Consider the following 23,193-nt stretch of genomic DNA (forward strand, 5'->3'; position numbering starts at 1 on the left):
CCTTCCTAACCTGCAATCTTCTTCCTGACCTCTCCGCCCCCACCCCCACTCCGGCCAATCACCCTCACCTTGACCTCCTTCCACCTATCACATTCCCAACACCCCTCCCCCAAGTCCCTCCTCCCTACCTTTTATCTTAGCCTGCTGGACACACTTTCCTCATTCCTGAAGAAGGGCTCATGCCCGAAACGTCGATTCTCCTGTTCCTTGGATGCTGCCTGACCTGCTGTGATTTTCCAGCAACACATTTTCAGCTAAGTTTATTAATAGGAAAGGTTTGGAGAGATATGGATCAAGCGCAGGCAAATGGGGCAAGTTTAGTTTGGGAACATGGTTGGCGTGGATCGATTGGACCGAAGAGTCTGTTTCCGTGCTGTATGATTCCATGACTTCAATTTTTAACAAAAATTATTTATGCGATTAAAAGGTTACACACTATACCATCCACAGACAAAAGAACAAAGTTGTAATTATACATCTCCTGCAGCACAATTATCATTAGATAACAACAAATAAAGAAAGCTATTCGGCCCATCTTTGCACATCCATATGTTGAAATGCCTGCATCTGTATTGTTTCAAATAGGAGATTTAGGCTTTTGTTTATTAACTTGAACTCCTGGAAAGTGAGAAGCCCAAACAAGAGTTCATATTTAAGATCAGATTCCTTGACTTCAATAATTAGGTGGCAACTCCATTATTGCTATTTCAAGGCCAGAGTGGTAGATAGGAAACTAGATTGATCTTGGCCTCTTTTATTCGAGCACTTCCTGTGTTCCTATACACTATAATTAGTCTGCCCTTGAAAAACATTTTACAGGATTCCTACAAGTTGTTGTGGAGCAGTGAAAGTGACAGTGGTATGGTTTCATGAAAGGGATAAACGCATAACCATGATCAGCTCCTGGAATTTCTGCATTGGTGGTCCCAATTTCTTTCCATTACTTAAACTCAATCCTTCTGCCAAATTCAGACAAGGCAGCCTAAGAGCAGCTTAAGAGTAACCCTGCTGGAGGCACCTCTTATATCTGATGCTGAAATTCAGTGCAGATTCCTGGTGCTGACTTCAAAATTGGAACTCACTTCAACATTAAATACAATGAAAGAAGATTTAAAACCAGTAGCAGGATTTGGATTGGAGTCAAGTGAAATTGTTGCTCTTTAATTAAAGCAAACAGGAAGACATCCAAACAAATGGTACACACCATTTTCACAGGGGTTCTGCTATCCCATAAGAAGTTTTGGCAGGAGATATGGACAACATATTTAAAAATTCAAGGCAAAGATATTTCATGTTACCTTTGTGTGAAAATCCAATCATTGAGAGCTACTCCTGAGATTAAGGGCAACATTATTTATAATGGATCAGATGCATAGTTATCTTACCTCCTCTAACAAGGTCTCTCTTCACCTAGGTACAACATATAAAGGATAACTGCACAGGGTAGCTCACACAAAAATGCTCAATTAACCATTTATTTAAAGGGGTGGATATAAAACTGAGTGAGGGGTTCCTATGGTGCAATGATATTGTCTCTACCTCTGGGTCAGGACGCCCGGGTTCAAGTCCCACCAGATCCAGAGATGTGTAGTAGCAGCTGATTAGTAAATATCTATAAAATTGAGTGGAGTCAATAATAGCATTGACCCTCCCGCCTGATTTTCCACCAAGATTACCTTCACTCACAAATTCAGTAAGGAGAATGGGTGGAATTTAATGTCTCCGAACCTGGAGATAAGTTTCGAGGTAGGGTAGCCATTTGATCAGGAAGAAAGGATGGAGCACAACCTTCTGCCAGAGGTCAAAAGAAACCCTTAAGTAGCGACTTAATGGCCATTTATGTGCCTCATAGCACTGACACTTGTGTTCAACTTGCAGTGGTAGGGGATTTCCCAGGGTGGAGAGACTCAGTGAACCCTGCTGCGTTTGTCCACAGTTCAGTTGGGCAGATCCTTTTAGGGCACACAGTGCCTGTAAATCAAGAGACAATGCATTGAGAATGGGGGCTGGGGGTCATTACCAAAAGCCAGCCTCCTTTTGCCCTTGCAGTTAACCTTTTTCCTGTCCATGGTGGCTCCTCTCAACCATGCCCTCCCCACAATCCCAACCTGCCCAGGTTGACCTCTAAATGAGAATCCACTGGTAACTCACAAGTTAGGCCTGTGTGTCATACCAGTAGTGGCCAGAGCTCTCGGTGGCGTTGTTCATACTAGAGCTGTTTAAAATGTTGTCTTTTATGAAATGTGGGCTTTAAGTCAGCATTTTTGAACCTATCTCTAATTGACATAAAGAAGATCTTTTGAACTGCCTTGATGAAACACTGCAGTCCAGTAGCGTAGGTGCACACACAATGCTGTGAGGAAGTGTTGTATGTGCTGCCACTAACACCTTCTAATTTACATTCCTCAAAGGTCCATATTGTTTGGTTTGAATAAAGATTATTCTGGGCAAATTAGAGGAATTTCTTGTAGTAAACAAAATATAGGTGATTTCATCTCTGCAACAATTTATGCATTAAAGGGATTTGGTATAGATAATTACAGTATAGATGATTAGACTGGTGGGAGGGCATGGCTTTTGATCTCTCTCCTTCAAGATTCTTAGTTACTCTCCAGTTCTCATCACAGTGAGTGGTACTTATGATACTTAATCTGTATAAACCCTTTCAGGCTTATACACAACATCTCCCTCCAAACTTCATTTTTTCTTATTATATTTGGCTATACATTGACTGATGTAATTACATTTACTACCATTCCATCTATCCCCAAGTCGTTAACTTATAAATTCAGGCAATCTGGAGATTTTATTATTCTCCATAAACATGTTCTTTTGATCTTAGTAGCACGGTTGTTAGGTAAAAGATAGTTTCCTGGGACTATCTTGCAATTGAACTGTAGTTTTCTCTGAATTGGTGAACTGAACTTCAGTCTCCTACATTTCTTTCATAGATGGCATCATCGCTGCTACTAATGGCAATCTTTTCTTCATCTTTTTGTTCATCTCTTCTCAGTGGTGGTTTCTCTCTAGATGTATGCAACACATCTTCAACTGGTGTCAGTGAGTTTTTCTTCTCAAATTGCCTGCAGATCTGTGCTTGTGAAGAGAAAGCTATTATTTCAATTTTAATTAGTTTGGACTTTGTTGTTTGCCATCAGTAATTGAACTATTGATGAAATCAACATATTCACTTCTTCAATTGTGTTAATTGAAGATTCTGTCTTGCTTATTCATAATGGTGGATGAGGATTCTTCTTTGAAAGGTGAAAGGACGTCAGATATTCAACTTGAGCTTGACCTTCCTTAGTCATCTCAACATCTAACATATGTGTCTAGTATCATAACCAGTTGATCACTGTGCTGTGTTGCAATCTGATTCAATTCATTTGAACATTTGTCAATTTTTTTCAAGGAGAGTATATTGTTCTTTGGCTGTGTCTTTGACTGGTTGTTTCTTGACCTTTTGTAGTTTAAGCTTTTCTGCCTTTTGAGTGAGTGAGATGGATGTTAATTCTACTCAGGATCGAGAATCCTTGCTTGGGAAGTATGTATAGGCTTTCTGGTATTTCCTGTCCATAATACTGGAGAGTTGCTTATCACATTTCTTTATTAATGAGTGCAATGCCACCTGGTTTATGCAGTCACACATCTGTTAGCTGTAAATAGTGTTTTCTCAACCAAGGCTTGCTAATATGATAATGTGACACTTGCTTTGGTGTAACTTGAAATCTGTGAGATCCCTGCTGATTTAAGTAACAACTTAATAAAATGCAAGGTCTGGGTCACCTATTTCCCATCAAAAATCTTTGGGTTTATACTTTGCTGGGGGCTGCTGTATTTCATGCATCTATTTGTGTAGGTAGCTATTTGGATCTTTGTTTTTCTGTAGTCACCTTGGAACTGCAGATTTCTTCTGTTCCAGCATTTCTTACCGCGGCTGAAATATATTCTGTTGTTGTTTGAACTATGCTTCAACGTTACCACAAGGTATTCTCCTCCAGCGTTCATCAGATCTCTACTAACGATCTTCTCAGCAATACTTACACTGCTGTATCAGTAGGGAGATCAATCTTCAAATCCCATTTTGATTTCCTTTTTAGATTACCATGTTTTATGCTGAAGCTAAAACAAATCTTCAGATCTACTGCTGCCACTTTATTTTCTATGCTGCCTCCAATCCAATCCTCATGTGTCTGTGGAGTCTCCTAAGGATGAGTATAGCTACCAATTGATCTAATTAGAAGACTCTCTTGTAGTAAACGACATGGTGGCTCAGTGGTTAGCACTGCAGCCTCACAGCGCCAAGGAACTGGGTTCAATTCCAGCCTCGGGCGACTGCTGTGTGGAGTTTGTACATTCTCCCTGTGTCTGCGGGGGTTTCCTCCAGGTGCTCTGGTTTCCTCCCACAGTCCAAAGATGTGCAGGTCAGGTGGATTGATTGTACTAAATTGCCCATAGTGTTAGGTGCATTAGTCAGAGGGAAATGGGTCTGGGTGGGTTACTCTTCGGAGGGTCATTGTGGACTTGTTGGGCCAAATGGCTTGTTTCCACACTGTAGGTAATCTAATCTAAACAAAATATAGGTCATTGCATTTCTGTAACAATGTAGATATTACACAGATATGGTACATGTTATTAGAGACTGTTAGATCTAAGGTAACACTCATTCAAGATCCTGAGTTACTTTCTCCACTAGTCTTCATGACATTATCACAGTGGGTGATGGACGTAGGTTTGCTCGCTGAGCTGGAAGGCTTGTTTTCAGACATTTCATCACCATACTAGGTAACATCATCAGTGAGCCTCTAATGAAGTACTGGTGGTATGGCCCGCATTTTATTTGTGTTTAGATTTCCTTGGTTTGGTGATGTTATTTCCTGTGATGTCAGTTCCTGTTTGTTGTCTCCAGGGCTAGTTAATGGGATCCAAGTCAATGTATTTGTTGATAGAGCTCTGGTTTGGAATGCAATGCTTCTAGGAATTCTCGTGCATGTCTCTATTTGGTTTGTCCTAGAATGAACATGTTGTCCCAGTTGAAGTGGTGTCATTGCTCATCTGTATGTAAAGATACTACTGAGAGTAGGTCATGTCTTTTTGTGGCTAGTTGATATTCATGTATCTGGTGGCTAGTTTTCTGCCTGTTAGTCCAATGTAGTGTTTGTTACAGTTCTTGCAAGGTATTTTGTAAATGACATTCGTTTTGCTTATTGTCTGTGTAGGGTCTTTCAAGTTCATTAGCTGCTGTTTTAGTGTGTTGGTGGGTTTGTGGGATAATAAGAGGTCTGAGTCGTCTGGCAGTCATTTCCAAGATGTCTTTGGTGTAGGGGAGAGTGACGAAGGTTTCTGACAGGAAAAGGCAGAAAACTAGCCACCAGGATACATGAACATCAACTAGCCACAAAAACACATAAGGAAGGACACCACTTTGACTGGGACAACACATCCATCCTTGGACAAGCCAAACAGAGACATGCACAAGAATTCCTCGAAGCATGGCATTCCAACCGGAACTCTATCAACAAATACATTAACTTGGATCCCATTTACCACCCTCTGAGAAAAAGAACAGGAAATGGCATCACCTCTGGAAATAACATCACCAACCCAAGGAAACCTAAACACATAAATAAAAAGCTACCAGTGTTTCACTGGAGGCTCACTGATGATGTTACCTAGTACGGTGAGGGACATCTGAAAACTAACCTTCCAGCTTAGCGAGCAAACCTACCTCCAGAACCTCAATTTGAGCTGTAAATCTTCTCAAAACTCGCTAACAGTGGGTGGTGCTTATGGCACTATCTGTATTAACTCTTTCAGATCCAAATGCCTGAAAGCAATACTAGGATTTTGACCCAGTGATGGGAAGGACCAGCAAAATATTTCCAAATCAGGTTAGTGTCTTGGAGGGAAACATGCCAGGGGTGTTGTTCCCATTTGTCTCCTGCACTTAACGTTTTGATTAGCCATCCTACTGGGGCACTGTTTGCACGGGAGGCCTGACAGTGTCCAGTTAACTAATTATGCAGGTCCTCCAAGAAATAAGCAACATGGGGTTTTCCAAAAAGTCATAGAGTCATAGACTCCTATAGCATGGAAATAGGCCCTTTGGTCCAAACTTGTCCATGCTGACCAAAATGTCCATCCATGCTAACCCCATTTCCCTACACTTGGCCCATACTCTCTTAAACCCTTCCCATCCATGTGTTTGTCCAAATGCCTTTTCAGGGATAAAGTTAAATTCTGCTCAACATCTGCTACACTTAGAATCATGCTTTTGGTCAGGGAGAAAAGGCAGAAAACTAAAACAAAAACTTCCAAGTGAAAAGGAGCACCTACCCTGCTTGCAACAATCAGCTGTACAAGTCCTGCTGCTGATCGAAGTAGTGCAACTGCCTCTTGGTGAGAGAGTCCAACCAGTGACTGTCCATTAATCATTAGCAGTTCATCACCAGATTTCAGTCTCCCATCCCTGGTAGAAGAACAGGGTCAAACCATCAAACAAGTAATCAGGCTGGACAGTGATTTTTAACGAGTAGACATCATGCATAACATGCTGACATTACAAAATTACATTACTTCAGTGTACTTTGGATATACTGGCGTGTGAATATTGGTTTGACAATGAGCATTGTGCTGAATACACAATCCAGATTCACCAAAATCTGGATGGTTTAGATTCATTCTCTAAACCTTAAAAATCCAAATGTATCAGCTCTACCTTTTATAACCTTTTGCTTTAAATGGAATAGTGTGAATAATACCGAAATTACAGCATCACACTTACCACTCCACATGTACCTCACAAAAATATTGTCTGGTGACTGGATGCATCTGTTGTGCAAACAAAGTGTTAGAGATGATTTCATTTAGCACATTTTTTTAAAAATTGGAGAGTTGATCTGGCCTGGTAACTGAATGGGGAGAGGAGATGCAGGCTCAGGTTGGGTAATTAATTCCTCAATCTCTGGGGAGTAAGCTTGTTGGATGGAGTTGGTTCCATCAAGCGTGTTGGCTCTTAGGTCAGACATGCATCTTTCCCTTCTTTGGTACTCTAATAACGGCATGCAAAATTTCAATTGAGTGTGAAGGGCATATTGTGGTGACACTATGACTTTAAGTGATGCATTTTGTCCTTTTTTTAACGAAGAGAGGTTGAGACAGGTATTGAGCAGTCTGTTCCAAGCCAATAAAGTAAACAGCTTGTGAGGCTTTGGGTGTTTTTTTAAGTTGGAACAATAGGAGGAGCATGAAGGCATGGGGTCAAGCTCCCACACAAACAGCATTTTAGTTTAACTTTCTGTAGTTGTTGATGTTTGGAAGCTGCTATTCATCTCTCCCTGCTACAGCAAAACACTTGAGTTCTGAGTTTTCTCTTAATGTCCTTTCCTCCTGCACTGGAGAAGTGCATTTGAGACAATCTATTTTACTGAATTTGCCTTTGCCAAGGGTGTGTTTATGAGATGTTACTATATTGGAACAGTGCTGTTTCATAGTTAAATAATTTATTATTCTGTTAAGTTTTCCAGTAGAGTTAAGTTATTTCAATCCGTCTTTCTTTTGTTTGTATTATAACTTTAATGTAAGAATAAAGTGAGTCTTAAGCTTCAAGCCTGGTAGTTTGACCAAATGAATTGCATCCAAAACACAATGCTTTATAGTTGCCTTGAAAAGTAAGAAAACGTTGGGGTCTAGGCTATCTTCTTAATATATTTTGAGGGGTTTTGGTCTGATCCATAACAATATAATGTTTCATAGTTTCTACCCTTTGTTTTGGTAGGATTTTCCAGCTGACAGAAGGAATTCTAGTAAATGACATGGACTTCTAATTCCTTAGTTGCAATATTTTTATTTTGAACAGGTGGTGCATAAAAACGTGACACGGATAGTTGGAAGATGATTGCAGAGAATCAGAAAGACAGAAAAAGAGACTGTTATGTAGAGATGAAATTTAAGAGGAGTGATTGCTGACTATAGTCCAATTATGAGGAGGGAAACAGATTATATTGGAGGGGGTAGAGACCAGGAAGTTGACTGGAGTCAGGGGAAACAGTCCTGTTTTTCCTGGCTGACAAGCAGTGTTGAGAATAAACACTATTCCATTCAGCAGCCCTCACTAAGCTTCTTGGGGCCCTAGAAACCTTTGCTTACGCTTTAAAGATGAACGTAACATCGTAATTGAGACCAACACAACACTCAAACCTGTGCTCCAGATCTGGAAACTTCCACACAGCCATAATTAAAACCTCAATTAATAGATTTCAGGTGTGTTGGGTTTAAAAAAAATTAACATTCCATCCTCTCCAACCCGATTCAGATGCTCAATGGATTCACCACCGTTGAAAGGCATATTAGTGAGGGTTTACCTTTCCAGCCTGACCAGAATTAGTACTGCAGCTGTTCCTTTCCAGTGTGTTGCATACACATGGAAGGAGGAGACACAGAGCTCACACTTCAAATGAATCATCCTCCTCTCTACCCATGTTGCCACCATTTAATGGTGCCACTTTATAAAAGGTGGTGATAAGGTCCAGAAAGCCGGCAGGGGTCAAGACTTGGAGTTTCTACAATGGAGGAGTAGGAATCTGAAGCAGCCTCTTCTTCCATTCAACACCAGACACTTAGCTGCTGAATAATTCATTCTCAGATGAATCCTTCAGTGGATGCCTTCTACTAGACATTTCTGTTCTCATCACCTCTTCTGCTACCGCATCACAGGGGCGGCACAGTGGCTCAGTGGTTAGCACTGCTGCCTCACAGCACCAGGGTCCCAGGTTCGATTCCAACTTCGGGCGATTGTCTGTGTGGAGTTTGCACATCCTCCCCGTGTCTGCATGGATTTCCTCCAGGTGCTCCGATTTCCTCCCACAATCCAAAGATGTGCAGGTCAGGTGGGTTGGCCATGCTAAATTGCCCGTTTTGTTAAGTGCATTAATCAGAGGGAAATGGGTGTGGATGGGATATTCTTCAGAGGATCGGTGTGGACGTGTTGAGGCAAAGGGCCTGTTTCCACACTGCAGGCAATCTAATCAGTGCATTTTCACATATAATGCTAGGCTTCCTTCTCATAGTGAGAATCCAACCACCAATCCCTACATTTGCAATGAATCAAGTCACAGAAAACTGATTGAGACCAGGATGTAAATGAAGGTCTGGACAAATGCACCAGCATGACAAGGAGACCATTCCCACATTAAGTCTGCAAATCTGACAGGTTTGTATATTCACATAATATTTATCCTTAAGTTAAATAGTTCCAAACTATATATCTTTATAGAGTTCCTCCACTTGACAAGACTGGGTATATAGTTGCACTTTCATTGCATTCACTCACTTTCTGTAAGTGCTCAGTGAGATACAAGGGACTGATAAAGAAACTAATCACTTTTTGCTTGAGAAACTAATATTTAAGTCAAGGACTTTGCCGATGGTCAAACATTATCAGAATGTCAGAATGTGGAGTTATGGCCATGAATGGCAAAGTAGGTTTGAGAGACCAAATGGCCTACCCCTGATCCTATTTCTGAAGTACGTATGTCTGAATTGTATTTCTTATGTACATCCAATTAATCAGTCTTATGAAATATAACGATGCCAATCGACACAAATGAATGCTCACATAGGCGGCTATGCTCACACCCCATGAATGAATTTAAAAATAAGCTAATCAGAAAATTCAGATACATTGTACTTACGGCTACTGAAAAAAATTAGATCACAATTTTTTTTTAACAGTTTCTAATTAATTAAACATCTGCAATCTAACATTTTTCAGAATGAAAATTGTATCAGACTAATAAAGATAATTTGATTCAATTGCCATGTGTTCTATTGTCAGCCTTATCATTGACAGAATAGCACTCAGTACTGTCCCTACCATTATCCAGGTTACCAGGTTACATTACCAATTCAGTTGGATATAAACTAGAATTTATGACTTTGTGTCAAACCAGAAGCAACTAATAGTCATAAGATAGCAGAGGTGCCAAATGCATCAAGAAGAGACATTAAGACAACGGAATATTAATATGAACTGAAATGGTGTGATGCACAGTGTTAGAACCACATTTTGGCAACTGTACTAAAGATGCCAACATTTTGGATCAAGCGTTATTTATTGTCTGGCTCCAACAACTATTTCCTCTGGATGTACTCCTGTTTCACCCCACTAATTGGATACTTGTGTTTCAAAAACCAGTTAGTCTCTTAAAGTCTTAGTTATGACTTTCATGTTGCTGTTTGTTTTATTGCCAAGAAAAGGACAAGCATTTCACAAAGGTCAGTGCAAGCTTATTAAATGATTTCCTGTTTGAACTGAAGGGCAGTGTAGCTTTCTGGGTCGCATTTCACAACTACAATCTAATCAAATAATCTACTGTTTACCTCTTGGAGCTCAGACAAGAAGCAAGACCACAGTGGGTTGCAAACCTGAAAGGGAAAAGGTACTGAACAATGTTATCATCTAATTCAGGCTGACATTACAGTGCTAGTGCTATGGGAATTGCTGAACTATCAGAAGTGATGTCTTTTCGATGAGAACTTGAACTGGTAAACAAAAAGGGTCCAATAAAACAAATAGAAATCCCAGACATCATTTACCCTTCAGCTAACATCACTAAAACAGGTTATCGGCTTATTTACCTCATTTGCAGGATTTGCTAACCACAAATAAACTGGCACCTTTTTTCCCATAATAATGACAACAACTTCAAAGGCTCCCTTTGCTTGCGAAAGGCTTTGTGATAGCCTGCAATGATGACAGGTGCTTTTTAAATATGAAAGTTTCTTCCTTTAAATCTAGCACCATTAATTGGTGTACAAATGGGTGTAGACCTCTGGATCATAAATGTATCCACCGCATGCCCACACCCTCCCACCCCACCGACCACAATATGAGTTGAGATGCCACAGAAGTCCCAGTGCAATGACTCAACAGGAACTAGAGGTTTCAACTTCTAATGGACAAATCTCCCAGCTCCCCAAGATTTTCTGAAACTGTCTCCGAGTAATTTGATTTACTTATCTGTATTGTTACTCAGGAAAATGTTGACGGACAAATCCTGATCCTATTCTTGGGCAACTATACAACTAACCTTCGACTGACTCCCCCTCATGAACACTAAATTCCACCACAGGCCCACCCTGAAAACTCCCCATGACACTCCAGATTCTCACTGACCAACCCATCCCTAAATCTCAATATGCCCATGTTCCCACCCACTCCCCCAGGAAGCAATAACCCTCAGCTGCTCTTGGCCTTGTGGTACCCCCAGCTACCCCTTATCAAACAGCCTGTCCAAACCTAGAACAGTGACACTGACATCCAACTACTTCCTGATCCAAGTTCACTGCCTGAGGACCCTCCTTCCCTGCTGATCTCTCGCCTTCCCCACCTAACTTGACCTGATCTGAATCATCAGCTTGACCCCTGACCTCCAACAGTGAAGTAGGAAGCAGGTCCCACGCCTGCCTTTACTAGTAGAGGGACTGGTTTGGCATGTAAATTAACCAGCTGCTAGTCCTCCACTTAGTTATAGACAGTAGGCTGGCTCAACAAGAGGGTCAACAGACCTGAAATTTCAGCAGTGTCACCAGGAGACACTGTTGCTGCTGAAGAATGTGCCTCAAGAGTTTGGATAGGTAAGTTTTCAAAAAAGCATAAGAAATTCAGGGGGCTACAGGTTGAACAGAAAACTCATATGGGAACTGTAATGGAGCAGGAGGGACTACCTTCTCAGCCTCAAATTCTAGTTTATACCCAACTGTGCAGCTTTTGTGGCTTGATAACCCTGAGTGAAGCTACGGTCTGATAACAGAGATTATGGAAGGATTGCCTTCATCAGGTTTATATCATGACCATTCTGAAAGACACATGACTCTTTGTAAACATGTATCTATTGTAGCAAAGTGTATAAAGTTTGATCTATTTTATTTCCATAGTAATAAATGGATATAATACATCTGGACTTTTCAGAGTGCATTTCTGTCAACATTGATCTTGCATTATCTTTATTTCAACATATTGATTAATTTGATTTACATAAAAATTACAATTCAGAGGGAGGTCATTCAGTCCTTCTCATTGGGAAGTTCAGTCTCTGCTTTGATGGTTCCTTGAGTTACAGGGAGGCTGCCTCTATTAGTGTGGCAATCTTTCAATCTGATCGTGTTCACTATGCTGTCAGCAGAATAGCAGTGACCTAGTAAAATGATCTCTACAAGGGCTTTTAATTATGTTCATTGTCCACCCACCTCCATCAGCCAGTTCCCCACGCGGCAATCAGTCCCCTCACTCCAGTAGCAGCGCATCAGGGAGTTATCCTGACACAATTCCCACTATTTTATCATCTCCCACTCCTCCCAGCTGGTAAAATTCTACCTAGGAAGGCGTTAAAATTATATAAAATGGGAAGAACTGCAGATGCTGTAAATCAGAAACAAAAACAGAAATTGCTAGAAAAGCTCAGCAGGTCTGCCAGAATCTGTGGAGAGAAATCAGAGCTAACATTTTGGGTCCAGTGATCCTTCCTCAGAACTGGCAGGGTGGTGGCTTGATTGGTGGAGGTAAGAGGATGAAGAACATAATTACAGGCTTTGATCGAGATCATTTTACCAGGCCACAGGTATTTTGCTGAGGAAGGGTCATTGGATCTGAAGCATTAACTCTGATTTCTCTGCACAGATGCTTTTCCAGCTATTTCTGTTTTTGTGTCAAATTATTTAACCAAACTGGAGCTGTAATAAAATGCAAAACTAGCTTTAATATGAAGTTCTTGATTATTTCGTGCATGTTTCAGAACGGGTAACGACTAAGTAACACTGGGTCATTTTGTGAAGCATAGTGACATATTTGCCATTGTCCTGATACTAAAGCTTACCTTTGTGCTGCTCCTCCTTCTTCAACACATGTAACAATGATGCCATGAGGTGAACGTTTGGATCCCCGACCTCCTGTAATCTGAATACCAAGTCCATCTGAACCTTTCACCATATGCATCTTCCATATTTGGCAACCTTCCCTCTGGAGAGAGAGGAATTAAATAAAAGTGTTGGCAATTCATAATTATCCATTGCAATTGTTTTTCTAAAATAACAAATATGTTGTGAATCAGTGTTAATGTCTACCATTTTTGCATCTTGCCCACAGATGATGCCGTGAAGAACATTTTGGACATTATGGACATTTTGGAGATCGAGACCCAGAGGCAAGTTCACTGGACAGAAGGTCATTGGCATATGGCCATCATCCATCCAATTAACATGACCATGGTAGTGCAGGTATCATTGGCTTAGCAATAAGTGTATGCTGATGATATGTGCAACCTCCAGGAATTCTGAACTGGTGATATTATTCTACCAAGAGATTGTAAAAATATGTCTCGAACAGCGAGAACTTGTTAAACACTTTATTAACAGCCCAGCCTGTTTCATTAATATTCAGCTTTCCACCTTATCAAACTCACCAATCAAGCTAGACATTTAGAAAACTCAATGCAGATGTCAGAGCAAGTACGTAGCAAATTCGTGCTTGCTCCAGGGGCTCAGAATCAGTCAGCTAGCCACTCAGGGAGGTTAGAGTCGGGATGCTCTCCACGTCAGGAATAAGGAGCTGAAAGTTGGACAGCCCACCACCTGTTTTGACTCTTTCTGACCTATCCTGGGCTGTTTGCCTCCTGGAATGAGAGAAGGGCAGGTATTAAGGGAGATGAAAGTGAGTGGCACAGCTGTGAGTTTCAGTGCAGATACGGAGGAGTTCCAAGCGGGTGAGTAGGCAATGCGGAGGGCATGAAGGATTAGTGGTACAGGGATTGGAGTGGGAAACAGTGAGGAAGGGAAGATGTTGGAGGTGATAGTGGCAGTGATAGAGCATGAGTCTTGGTGGGAGTTGGTACAGCAGCAAAGTTGCAATAATTGTGAGGTATTGGAGAGAAGATGCTGGTACTTGTGCTAGTGGGGTGGAGAAAATCACTGGCCTTCTTCTTACACTGCTGTGCATCCTACCAGATGGCTAAGACTGTTTTATTCTGGATATCAGCCTCGGACCAAGCTGGCACAGTATGGTGCTGCACCTTTCACTGCTGGTCCTCGGTGACGAAGGAATCCTGACATCGTACCATCCATCCAGCAGGGCATCCAGGTCCCTGTCTGCTCAGCAGGGAGTCAATACCCCCTGTCTGCAATGTCTGGGCCAAATGCCAGGAACTATGAGGGCAAACTCAGACCTTGGTGCCCAAAAAGCTTTTAAAGATGGCGCAGAGACAAGAAATGGTGGTAAATTCTGGGATATCCATGGATTGGTGAGTTATTTTGTGAACGGAGTGTGGTAGGAGAGATTCAGAACTGGATGTGACACAGCACGGTAGGTAATTAACGTGGCAACAAAACCCTAGGGCACTCGACAAAAATACTCCAAAACCTTGAGGCAACTCAAACTTAGGCAAACAAGCATAAGATGTAGCCCTTTGTGATTGACTTACAATATGCCAATATTTTGGTCAAAAAATATACTGGGGATCTTTTTGAACTGATTAAGCATACCTTGATAAATGAGACCAGTATTCCATTGAGACTAATCCTCTATTTTTTTGCTACTTTACTATCTTCATATAAAATGTTAGCAGTCAAGATATAGATTATACAAACAAACATTTCATTATATGCTACAGTTTTAAGCAGAGTTATTCCAATGATTGCAAATTTAAGTAAAATGTCAACCGTATTATCTTGTGAGAAATGATCCATTCATCTTACTGAAGAGTTATTCTAAGTAGCAATTTAATTGGAAAATAGAATTTTCTATTGTGAACAAGCAGCCAATGTGGGGGATCTCAGAATGTGGGAAAATTCTTTCTATAACAAATATTACCATTAAAAGATTTACAATGTTTGTAAGTGTGACAGTATCATTTAAATTGAGAAGCATCTATGTAAACTCTCCATATTTAAAATGTTTTGATTGTAAAGGCTGAAAAAATGCATTAAAAGAATCATCAGCTAAAAAATAGTAAATGGATTTTTAACCATACTGTGCTATTTCCAACAGTGGAACAGGAAATGGTTTGTTTACTTGCTTTTTTTCAGATTGCCAAGAGATTCCAATTCAAATTTAAAATACTAGCAATGTGCGTCAGAGGCAAGCTTGGTAGTTAGTTGGGGAGACTTTTCAGCTTAATGTCCAGTTCATGTGAAGCTCTCTGTCAGCTGAAAACATTACAGCTCTGAACAGGCTATTAAAGAGCTTCCTGAATTGACAGGGAGGTTCTGCATCATAGCCATAATTTTACTGACCAACTCCACAGCACTGACAAGATTTGCTGACAGCACAAAGGTGGGATGGTATTTTTCAAATTTAAATCTCATTTGTAAATATTTCACATTATGTTAGTTTCAAATTATTCAAATTATACCGTGGTCATTTGTTGAGGTTAGTTTAATCAGAGCTAAATGGACTAACACACCTCATGACTGAATGACTGAAAACAAAAAAATGCCAGAGATCACAGTGGGCCAGGCAGCATCCATGGAGAGAAAGCAAGCTAAAATTTTGAGTCTGGATGACTCATCAGACTTGAAACATTAGCTTGCTTTCTCTCTATGGATGCTGCCGACTCACTGTGGGCTCCAGCTGTTGCTTTCAGTTCAGATTCCAGCATCTGCAGTAATTTGCTTTTTTATTGTTGATGGTTACAGGGGACTGGGGCATTTCATTCAGGTGAAAAAAAACGTTGTTTTTGTGCTCATTTTTTTATTAACCTATTTTTCTAATCAACCCATTCAGAGATGTTACTCTGGAGCAGGTGGGACATGAACTCATTCCTGAATAAGGGCTTATGCCCGAAACACGATTCTCCTGCTCCTCGGATGCTGCCTGGCCTGCTGTGTTTTTCCAGCACCACATTTTTAAACTATGAACCCAGGTCTCCCAGTCCAGCAGTAAAGACACTACCACTGCATCACAAGAGCCCCTTATTCTTCATTTATTGAACATTCACATTAGTATCCACTCTCCATTGGATGTACACTCCACTCTATAGGAAAAAACTGGACTTGAATGCTCCCTTCTATACATTGTAAAGGACATTGTTGAAGCTCACTTTCAGCAGATGAACTCAAAGCAGATGAAATATTGCACATGAACTCAAAGCCCTGTAAAGAATCTGCCAGATAATAATCTGAGATGGGTTTATATATGAGCATTATTATCACAGTCCTTTATGCACTTAATTTTCTTATCTTGATTGTTCCAACTAACCATCACAACCTCCAGATTTCCAAAACCTTCCTACTTGCCTCCTCCATGTCTCTGACCCCAATCTCTGCCTATTTATCCAAACTTCTTCCACTCTCCAATTCTCCAGATCCCACTCCTTACCCTCATCCCTCACTACTTATTAGCCCTTGTTGGTCCCAACATCCATGTAAGCTGCCATTCTCCTTCTGCCTTCCCACATACAACAGAACACTATAAGAAAAACAGTAACCTCAGGACATAAGAGCACAACACTGACGATGCATGTCGCCCCTAAATGAACATGAACTGCGTGCCTTGAGACTCTTGTACACAGCTAATTTTATCATAAGGACATAATTATAAAAATTTTCATTTTCATATATATTCATGGCATGTAAATGTATTACAAGGAGGAAATAGCTGTGGAGATAGTGAGGACTGCAGAGGCAAGTCAGAGTCGATAAAATGTAAAGCTGGAAAAAGCACAGCAGGTCAAGTAGCATCAGAAGAGCAGCAGAGTTGATATTTCAGGCAGGACCCTTATCAGAACTGCAGACACTACCAAGTTAAACTCTAAATTTGAAACTGCTATTAGGAAAGCAAAATTTCAGCACTGTGTAATTACTCACCCTGCTTGCACATGGATCGCCAATGGCAGTCTTACATTGTCCTTGTAGCAGATGGCATAAGTTTTGAAATTGCCTCTTTGCTAACCTGGAGCTAATTGTCCTCAATTATTGCCAGGTTGATTGAACAATAAAGGTTATAGATGGCTAAGGCATTGGATGAGATATGGTTGATATGGGTTTCTTCTCTTTTATAACACTGCAATCATGAATTTTATTCAGGTACTTTATATCGAATTTCATCATTAACCTGACAAGTGGCACGAGATTTTATGAAAAGCAAATACAGATAGCTTGCCCCCCATTAATGTACTAGCTGTGTCGACGTTTCAGTTACAGTGCCTTTGTAGGTAATGTTTAGTTGATGTAGTTTTACCAAAGTTTTATTTAAACCCAATAACAGATCCCCTTCAAAAAAATAAACAAACAACACAAAATGATTCAAGGAGGAGGAGGAAAACTGTCCATTCAAAGCTCGGGTAGCTGAAAGGCCTGAAAATAAACAGACATTATTGGAAAAACTCAGGTCTGGCAGTATCTGTGGAGAGAAAACAGAGTTAGAGATTTGGATTCAGCGATCTTTCTTCAGAGCTAACTGGAGCTAGAAAAATGTTGGTATATGTACTGAAGATGGAGTAGAGGGAGGACGGAGGAATTAACAAGAGGTAGAGATGAACCCAAAGAGAGAAGCACAGTTGGGCAAACAAGGACTGGGCAAAGGTCAGCCTGGGAAAATCATAGGGGTCATTAGTGGCTGACAATGACCACTAATGACCCTTATGATTTTCCCAGGCTGACCATCTTTCAAAATACAAATTAAAGTTATGTCTTTTTGACCACAGTTGGTAGCAGCCCATATGATGACAAGACATAATCTGTGGGATTAGGGTAATAACTTGGGAAAAGGTGGTCAGGCCCTAAAATTACTGAAATTGGGATTGAGTTCTGCAGGCTGCAGGATCCTCAAGTGGAAAATTAGGTGCAGTTTTGCCGGCTTGATCCTTGTGTTGTTATTTACTGATTCTGCCATGTGGAAAGTGGTGGTTGCATTTGGTAAATGACAAAGTCCCCTTGTGGAGATAAACGAACTGGTAGGTGCATCTTCTCATTCTAAGCCAGGTCTGCACGTCTGCCTTGGTCTTTGGTGTCAACTGAGCACTTCAATTGGAAACATTCCATTTTAGGTAGGGCTGCAGTTTCCCCTTTAATGTCACAACGCAATAACATTTTACATCTTTGTATTCAAATATTTCCTTCAGATGGTAGAAACCCCACTGAGAGTCCATCAGACACACAAGATGGATGACTATCTGGTTTGAGATGGGGCAAATTTGGATGGATCAATGGATGTCTTTTCTAACCCCTGCCAATGGAATCTTATACTGAAGAGAGGTGTATCTCAGGTTTATTTTTTCATTTATTGGGATGAATAAACATGAAAGTAAATTAACTTCATCAATTTATCATACAAAGCCGTACGTTTCTCAGCCCTCCCATTGAGCATAAGAGGAGATTAGTTTCTAGATTATCCTACTATATTTAACAAGCACACAGGAGTCTCCTTAACTATTCGCTTCCTGACACCAGGTTAATTGGCATAGAAACAAATGAATTCATCATGTAGTGAGACTTTGTAGACTCAGAATGAAAATTTTCTAAGCAAGAGCTGATTATTTTTAGTCCATCACCTTTGCAAATCACTTCCGATCTGCTTGGTATTTCTTATTTATTTATTTTTCTCCTGTTATGTTAGGTATTAATGTCTCGAAGCCCTATTGATAATCAGCACAAAATCCCCTTCAATAACTGAATATTCGAAGTAAATGATTCTAGATTTTCCATCTTATAAAGTTCCAGTATTTATTTCCTCTATTTTTGACCCTTCTTATTTATACAGCTGCTACACTCACTCAGGCTGCTGTATCATATCAATGGTGCCAGCTGAGATCCACTTGATTGTCCAATCAGCCTCCCTTAAACAGCAAGCTAACTGAATGCTACAGTGGCTTGACAGTGGAGGACATTAAAGCCAAAGTCAACTACGCTCCTACTCATTGTTCACATACTAACAATTTCCAGCAGGTTACAAAATTCAGAAGGTGAACCAAAGCCCTGTGATTCTTTTCCCCTCCCTGTGATCTAGCCCAGGCTCACTGAACTCAACTGTGGTCAAAAAGACATAACTTTAATTTGTATTTTGAAAGATGGATCAGGGAAGAAAGTTCTTTATTTCAAAATAAAAATCCAGATACTCAGGTCACACCAACTACTCATCATATTTTAAATTTTACTTAATTTCCCTACCTTCTTTCCATTCTGTTGACTCTCATACCATCAGGATGCCTGGTCAATTGTGATGGGTGTCAGATTGAGTTAGACCCCCTCAGAAAGCAGATCTGAGACAGTCACAGAGGCAGGCAAGTGCTCAGGTGGACTGGCTAGAATACTGACAACTTTCTGAGACTCCTTTATATCCCCATGCCAACTCATGCCCCTCACATTCCACTGAACATGGACAAGATGTGTCAAATTGCTCACTTCGGTACTCAACATTCAATGTAATATTTCGCTGTATCTCTTCTGGGAGCCTAGCAGAAATCAATTACAAAAAAATTCCAGGATCCAGATACACTGAATGCCCAGTCAACAGGGTTTCATTGTAAGCTGTATGAAGGTTTGAACTCTGGCCCATCACCTATGAGACTGACAATAGAAAACAGCCAGAGCCATGATGGGGTCCAATAAATAGCTTTGGGCTGAAAGTGCTCAGCACACACTGTATAGACACCAGAAATAGGCTTCACCTATTTTGGGTCAAAGATATCATCAGCATGTTTCCTACAAATTGTGGGAGTCCATTTCTTGTTGGAATAGAAGTGGATAAAAATGAATCAACTGACCTTCAGATTTGTATGCCAGCCATTTACACTTTGTTAAGATATACTGATAAACCACATTACTATCATTTCTAAGTTAATGCTATGAATGTACTGATATTTACATGGTACTTTATATTTGTCAATTCTTCAGGGGTGTCCTAGACTCTCCAACAATTAAGCACAAGTTTTATAGATACTATGAAACAAGCAGGGGAAAAATATCATGGGGAAATTATTTTCTTTATAATTTTTTTGAAAAGCTTCACTTATTGGGAATGGGGGAGTTTGGAGGCAGGATGTCATGCATGGGATGTAACATCTAAGAATATGCGCAATGAAACTGGAAAACCTTAGGCAAATGCAACAGCTGTTCAGTTTCAAATAATGAGTCGCAACCAAGCATGCAATGAATTAGTAGCTATTTGTCTCAATTATGAAATGGCATTGTGGACTGAGGACAGTGCACATGTTCAGATGTCATTGGCAAAATGTCCTGAGAGAATGTTATCTAAAATGCCAGATATCAGGGAGGAAATGCTTTCTTTAAAAGATCCATTGTAATGAGAGATCCTTTCTCTTATTTAAACACAACACTGTAATGGTCAAGCTAAGTTTGCACACAAATTTCACCCAATGTGTACTTTTGGAAATAAAAAATGGCACACTTTGTCTCCATGACATGTAACAACAATATGTATCCTTTGGTGCCTTTTACGCTCAGCAAGCAGGAGTAACAAGTCATATCTTAGTTCTGTTTGTACTGCTGGCTTCAATTGATATTTGTCACTTGGAGTTAATTTTGAAATTAATTTTCATTGAAAATTTACCAGCAGGTGCTACAGCACTGTTGAGTGTTAGCACAATAATGTTGAACATCATGGGGTAGTTAAGGCTTGGGTTTAATTCTGGTTCCACCTAATTTCCATTAGGAAGCAAGTTTAGCAGAGATTCCAACAAAGGTAGGAAAAATAAGGTTATAGCACAAGACCAGCTAGACAAAGGGAAATTATACTGCCCCTGTCATTGGAGTTTCAGCAAAAAAAAGGGTAAAATACGGGTGATATGGGCTCTTGGCATTGTGGTAGTGTCCCTACCTCTGTGGCAGGAGGTCCAGGTTCAAGTCCTATTATCATGTCTGAACGGGTTGATTTTAAAAAAACTTAGGATTAGTGTATGGGAAGTGAGAGATGACCAAGGATTCTGAAAGCTTGTGAAGTTCAGCTGATTTTATCCGCTAGATTTCATTTCAAGATCTGAAATCAGTCACCTGCCTGGAGTCAGTGGGATAAAGGACAGGAGCTAAAAATAAGACAGGGATTGGCTGCCAAAAGAAACTCAAGGAATTAGTTCCCAACACAAACAGGACTAAGAACAGTTTAGAATAAAAAGTACTTGAATAGAGGTGGGCTAATTTCAGCAAACTGACAAGAGATCTGGGCCAGGTAGAAATGTTATGGTGCAAGGGAAAACCTTTAAAGAAATGATTCAGGTATAGTTGTATTGATTCCCACAAAAAGGGAGGGAGAGGGTTGGAGCTGTCTGGATGACAGGGGGCTATTGAATATGAAGAAGTAGGAAAAGGGTCAAGTGACACTGATAAGCTTGATAACACAATGAAGAACCCAGCTTAACATAAAACCTGCAGAGGACAAAAGAGAAAGAAGAGAAACAAACACGAATAAGAGAAGGAAAGAGACATTACACAAATAACATTAAAGTAAATCCAAAGGTACATATTAACTGGTACCAAAGGAGGAATTCAGCCAATTAGCAAACAGCTTGGAGATCTATAATTGGAGTCAGAAGACATTGTTGATGTACGCCAGGAGAACAGGACTTTGTCAAACCTACAGTAATCAAGGAAGGTGCCATGGTGCAACTGCCTAATCAAAAAATAGATAACGAAGGAGTTAGATATAGCTCTTCATGCAAAAAGGAGGAGAAGGATGTACCTGACAGCTATAGGCCAGTCATTTAGAATCAGTGATGGGGATGCTTTTAGTAACCTTGGAATAAATTAATTCCTAATTGGACAAACATGGAATAATAAATAAAAGCCATATTTGTTAAAGACAAATCATGGATGACAAACTTGATTGAGTTTAAAGATAAAATGAGATACATGATACATGAGAACATATGCTGTGCATGTTGAGTATGTGTACTTCCAAAAACATCTGAAAAAAGTTAAGCTCGTGGAACAAAAGGGGCAAAGGCCACATGTATATGACATTAGCTCAGGTTTAGAAAACAAGACAGTTGTGAGCAGTTGGGTTTTCAGCTGGATGGATGCATGTTTTGATACATGACAATATTATTACTCAATGGTCCAAGTGCAGTTGATTCCTATCAAATATTTGTACCAATGTTGTTACATAGAATTTATAGCACAAAAAGAGACCATTCAGTCCAACTGGTCTGTGACAGTGCCTGTGCTCCTCCTACATATGAGCATCCTCCCACTCTATTTCATTTAACACCCGACCAACAAATCCTCTCTGTCATTTACATTTCTGTCTTTATATAGATTCCTTTAAATGCAGAGACTCATAGACATTTACAACACAAAAGAAAGCCAATAAACCCATTGTGGCCCTGCCAATCACAAAGATCTGACCACTCTAATTCCTTTTTCCAGCTGTCAGCCATCGCCCTGGAGGCTATGTGTCCAGAACTGTGGCCTAACCAGCACTGTATACAGTTCCAGAATAATCTTCCTGCTCTTGTATTCTTTGCCACCTCTAATAAAGGTAACTATCCCACATGCCTTCTTAACCATGATATATACATGCACTGCCACCTTCAGGGATGTGGATATTCACACCAAGGTCCCTCTAGGATTCAGCATGTTCCAAAGTCCAACTGATCTGAAGATGAGTCTTTGGATCTGAAATGTTAACTCTGATTTTTCTCCAGAGATGCTGCCAGAAATGCTGAGTCTTTCTATTTTTGTTCATATCATTCATAGTTGTTAGGCCCATCAAGCACATTATCTCACACTTCTCTGGGTTAAATTCCATTTGCCACTGATCTGCCCAGTGAGCTATCTTCTTCATTCTTTACCATTACTTGTAGACTTTTACAGCACAGAAAGACACTACTATTTATTTGTCTATTCATCCCAAGGAAGAAGAAACATACTAAGGGGGGAAATAGGCAACAGTGGCTGACAAGGGAAGCTAGAAGTTGACAAGCCTTTAAAAACCAACAAGAGGCCAACTTAAAAAGCAAAGGGGTGGTGGGGCAGTGTTTGGAGAAGATTAAATATGAGAGTAAGCTAGCTATAAATATAAAAGAAGATTGTAAGAGTTTTTTTAATATCTATAAGATAAGAGAGAAACAAGATTGGACTGCTAAAAGAATGAGGTTGGAGAAGTAGTAGCAGGGATCAAAGTGGCGGAGGAACTGAATATGTACTTTACATCAGTTTTCATGGTGGAAGACACCAGTATCATACCAG

At 40.3% G+C, this 23,193-nt stretch overlaps 1 protein-coding gene across 2 annotated transcripts in view; it reads right to left on the bottom strand.

Moving 5' to 3' along the window:
- pdzd2 (PDZ domain containing 2) overlaps positions 1–23,193 on the bottom strand; it is a 420,957-nt gene that overhangs the window by 196,161 nt on the left and 201,603 nt on the right. For both annotated transcript variants that reach the window (XM_043687429.1, XM_043687436.1), the window contains 2 exons: positions 12,876–13,018; positions 6,337–6,469 (listed from right to left, as the gene is read on the bottom strand). In XM_043687429.1, the coding sequence (XP_043543364.1) occupies positions 6,337–6,469; positions 12,876–13,018 (276 nt within the window). The remainder of the gene's footprint in view (positions 1–6,336; positions 6,470–12,875; positions 13,019–23,193) is intronic.

The sequence above is a fragment of the Chiloscyllium plagiosum genome, chromosome 1, assembly GCF_004010195.1.
Source record: "Chiloscyllium plagiosum isolate BGI_BamShark_2017 chromosome 1, ASM401019v2, whole genome shotgun sequence".
Taxonomy (NCBI): Eukaryota; Metazoa; Chordata; class Chondrichthyes; order Orectolobiformes; family Hemiscylliidae; genus Chiloscyllium; species Chiloscyllium plagiosum.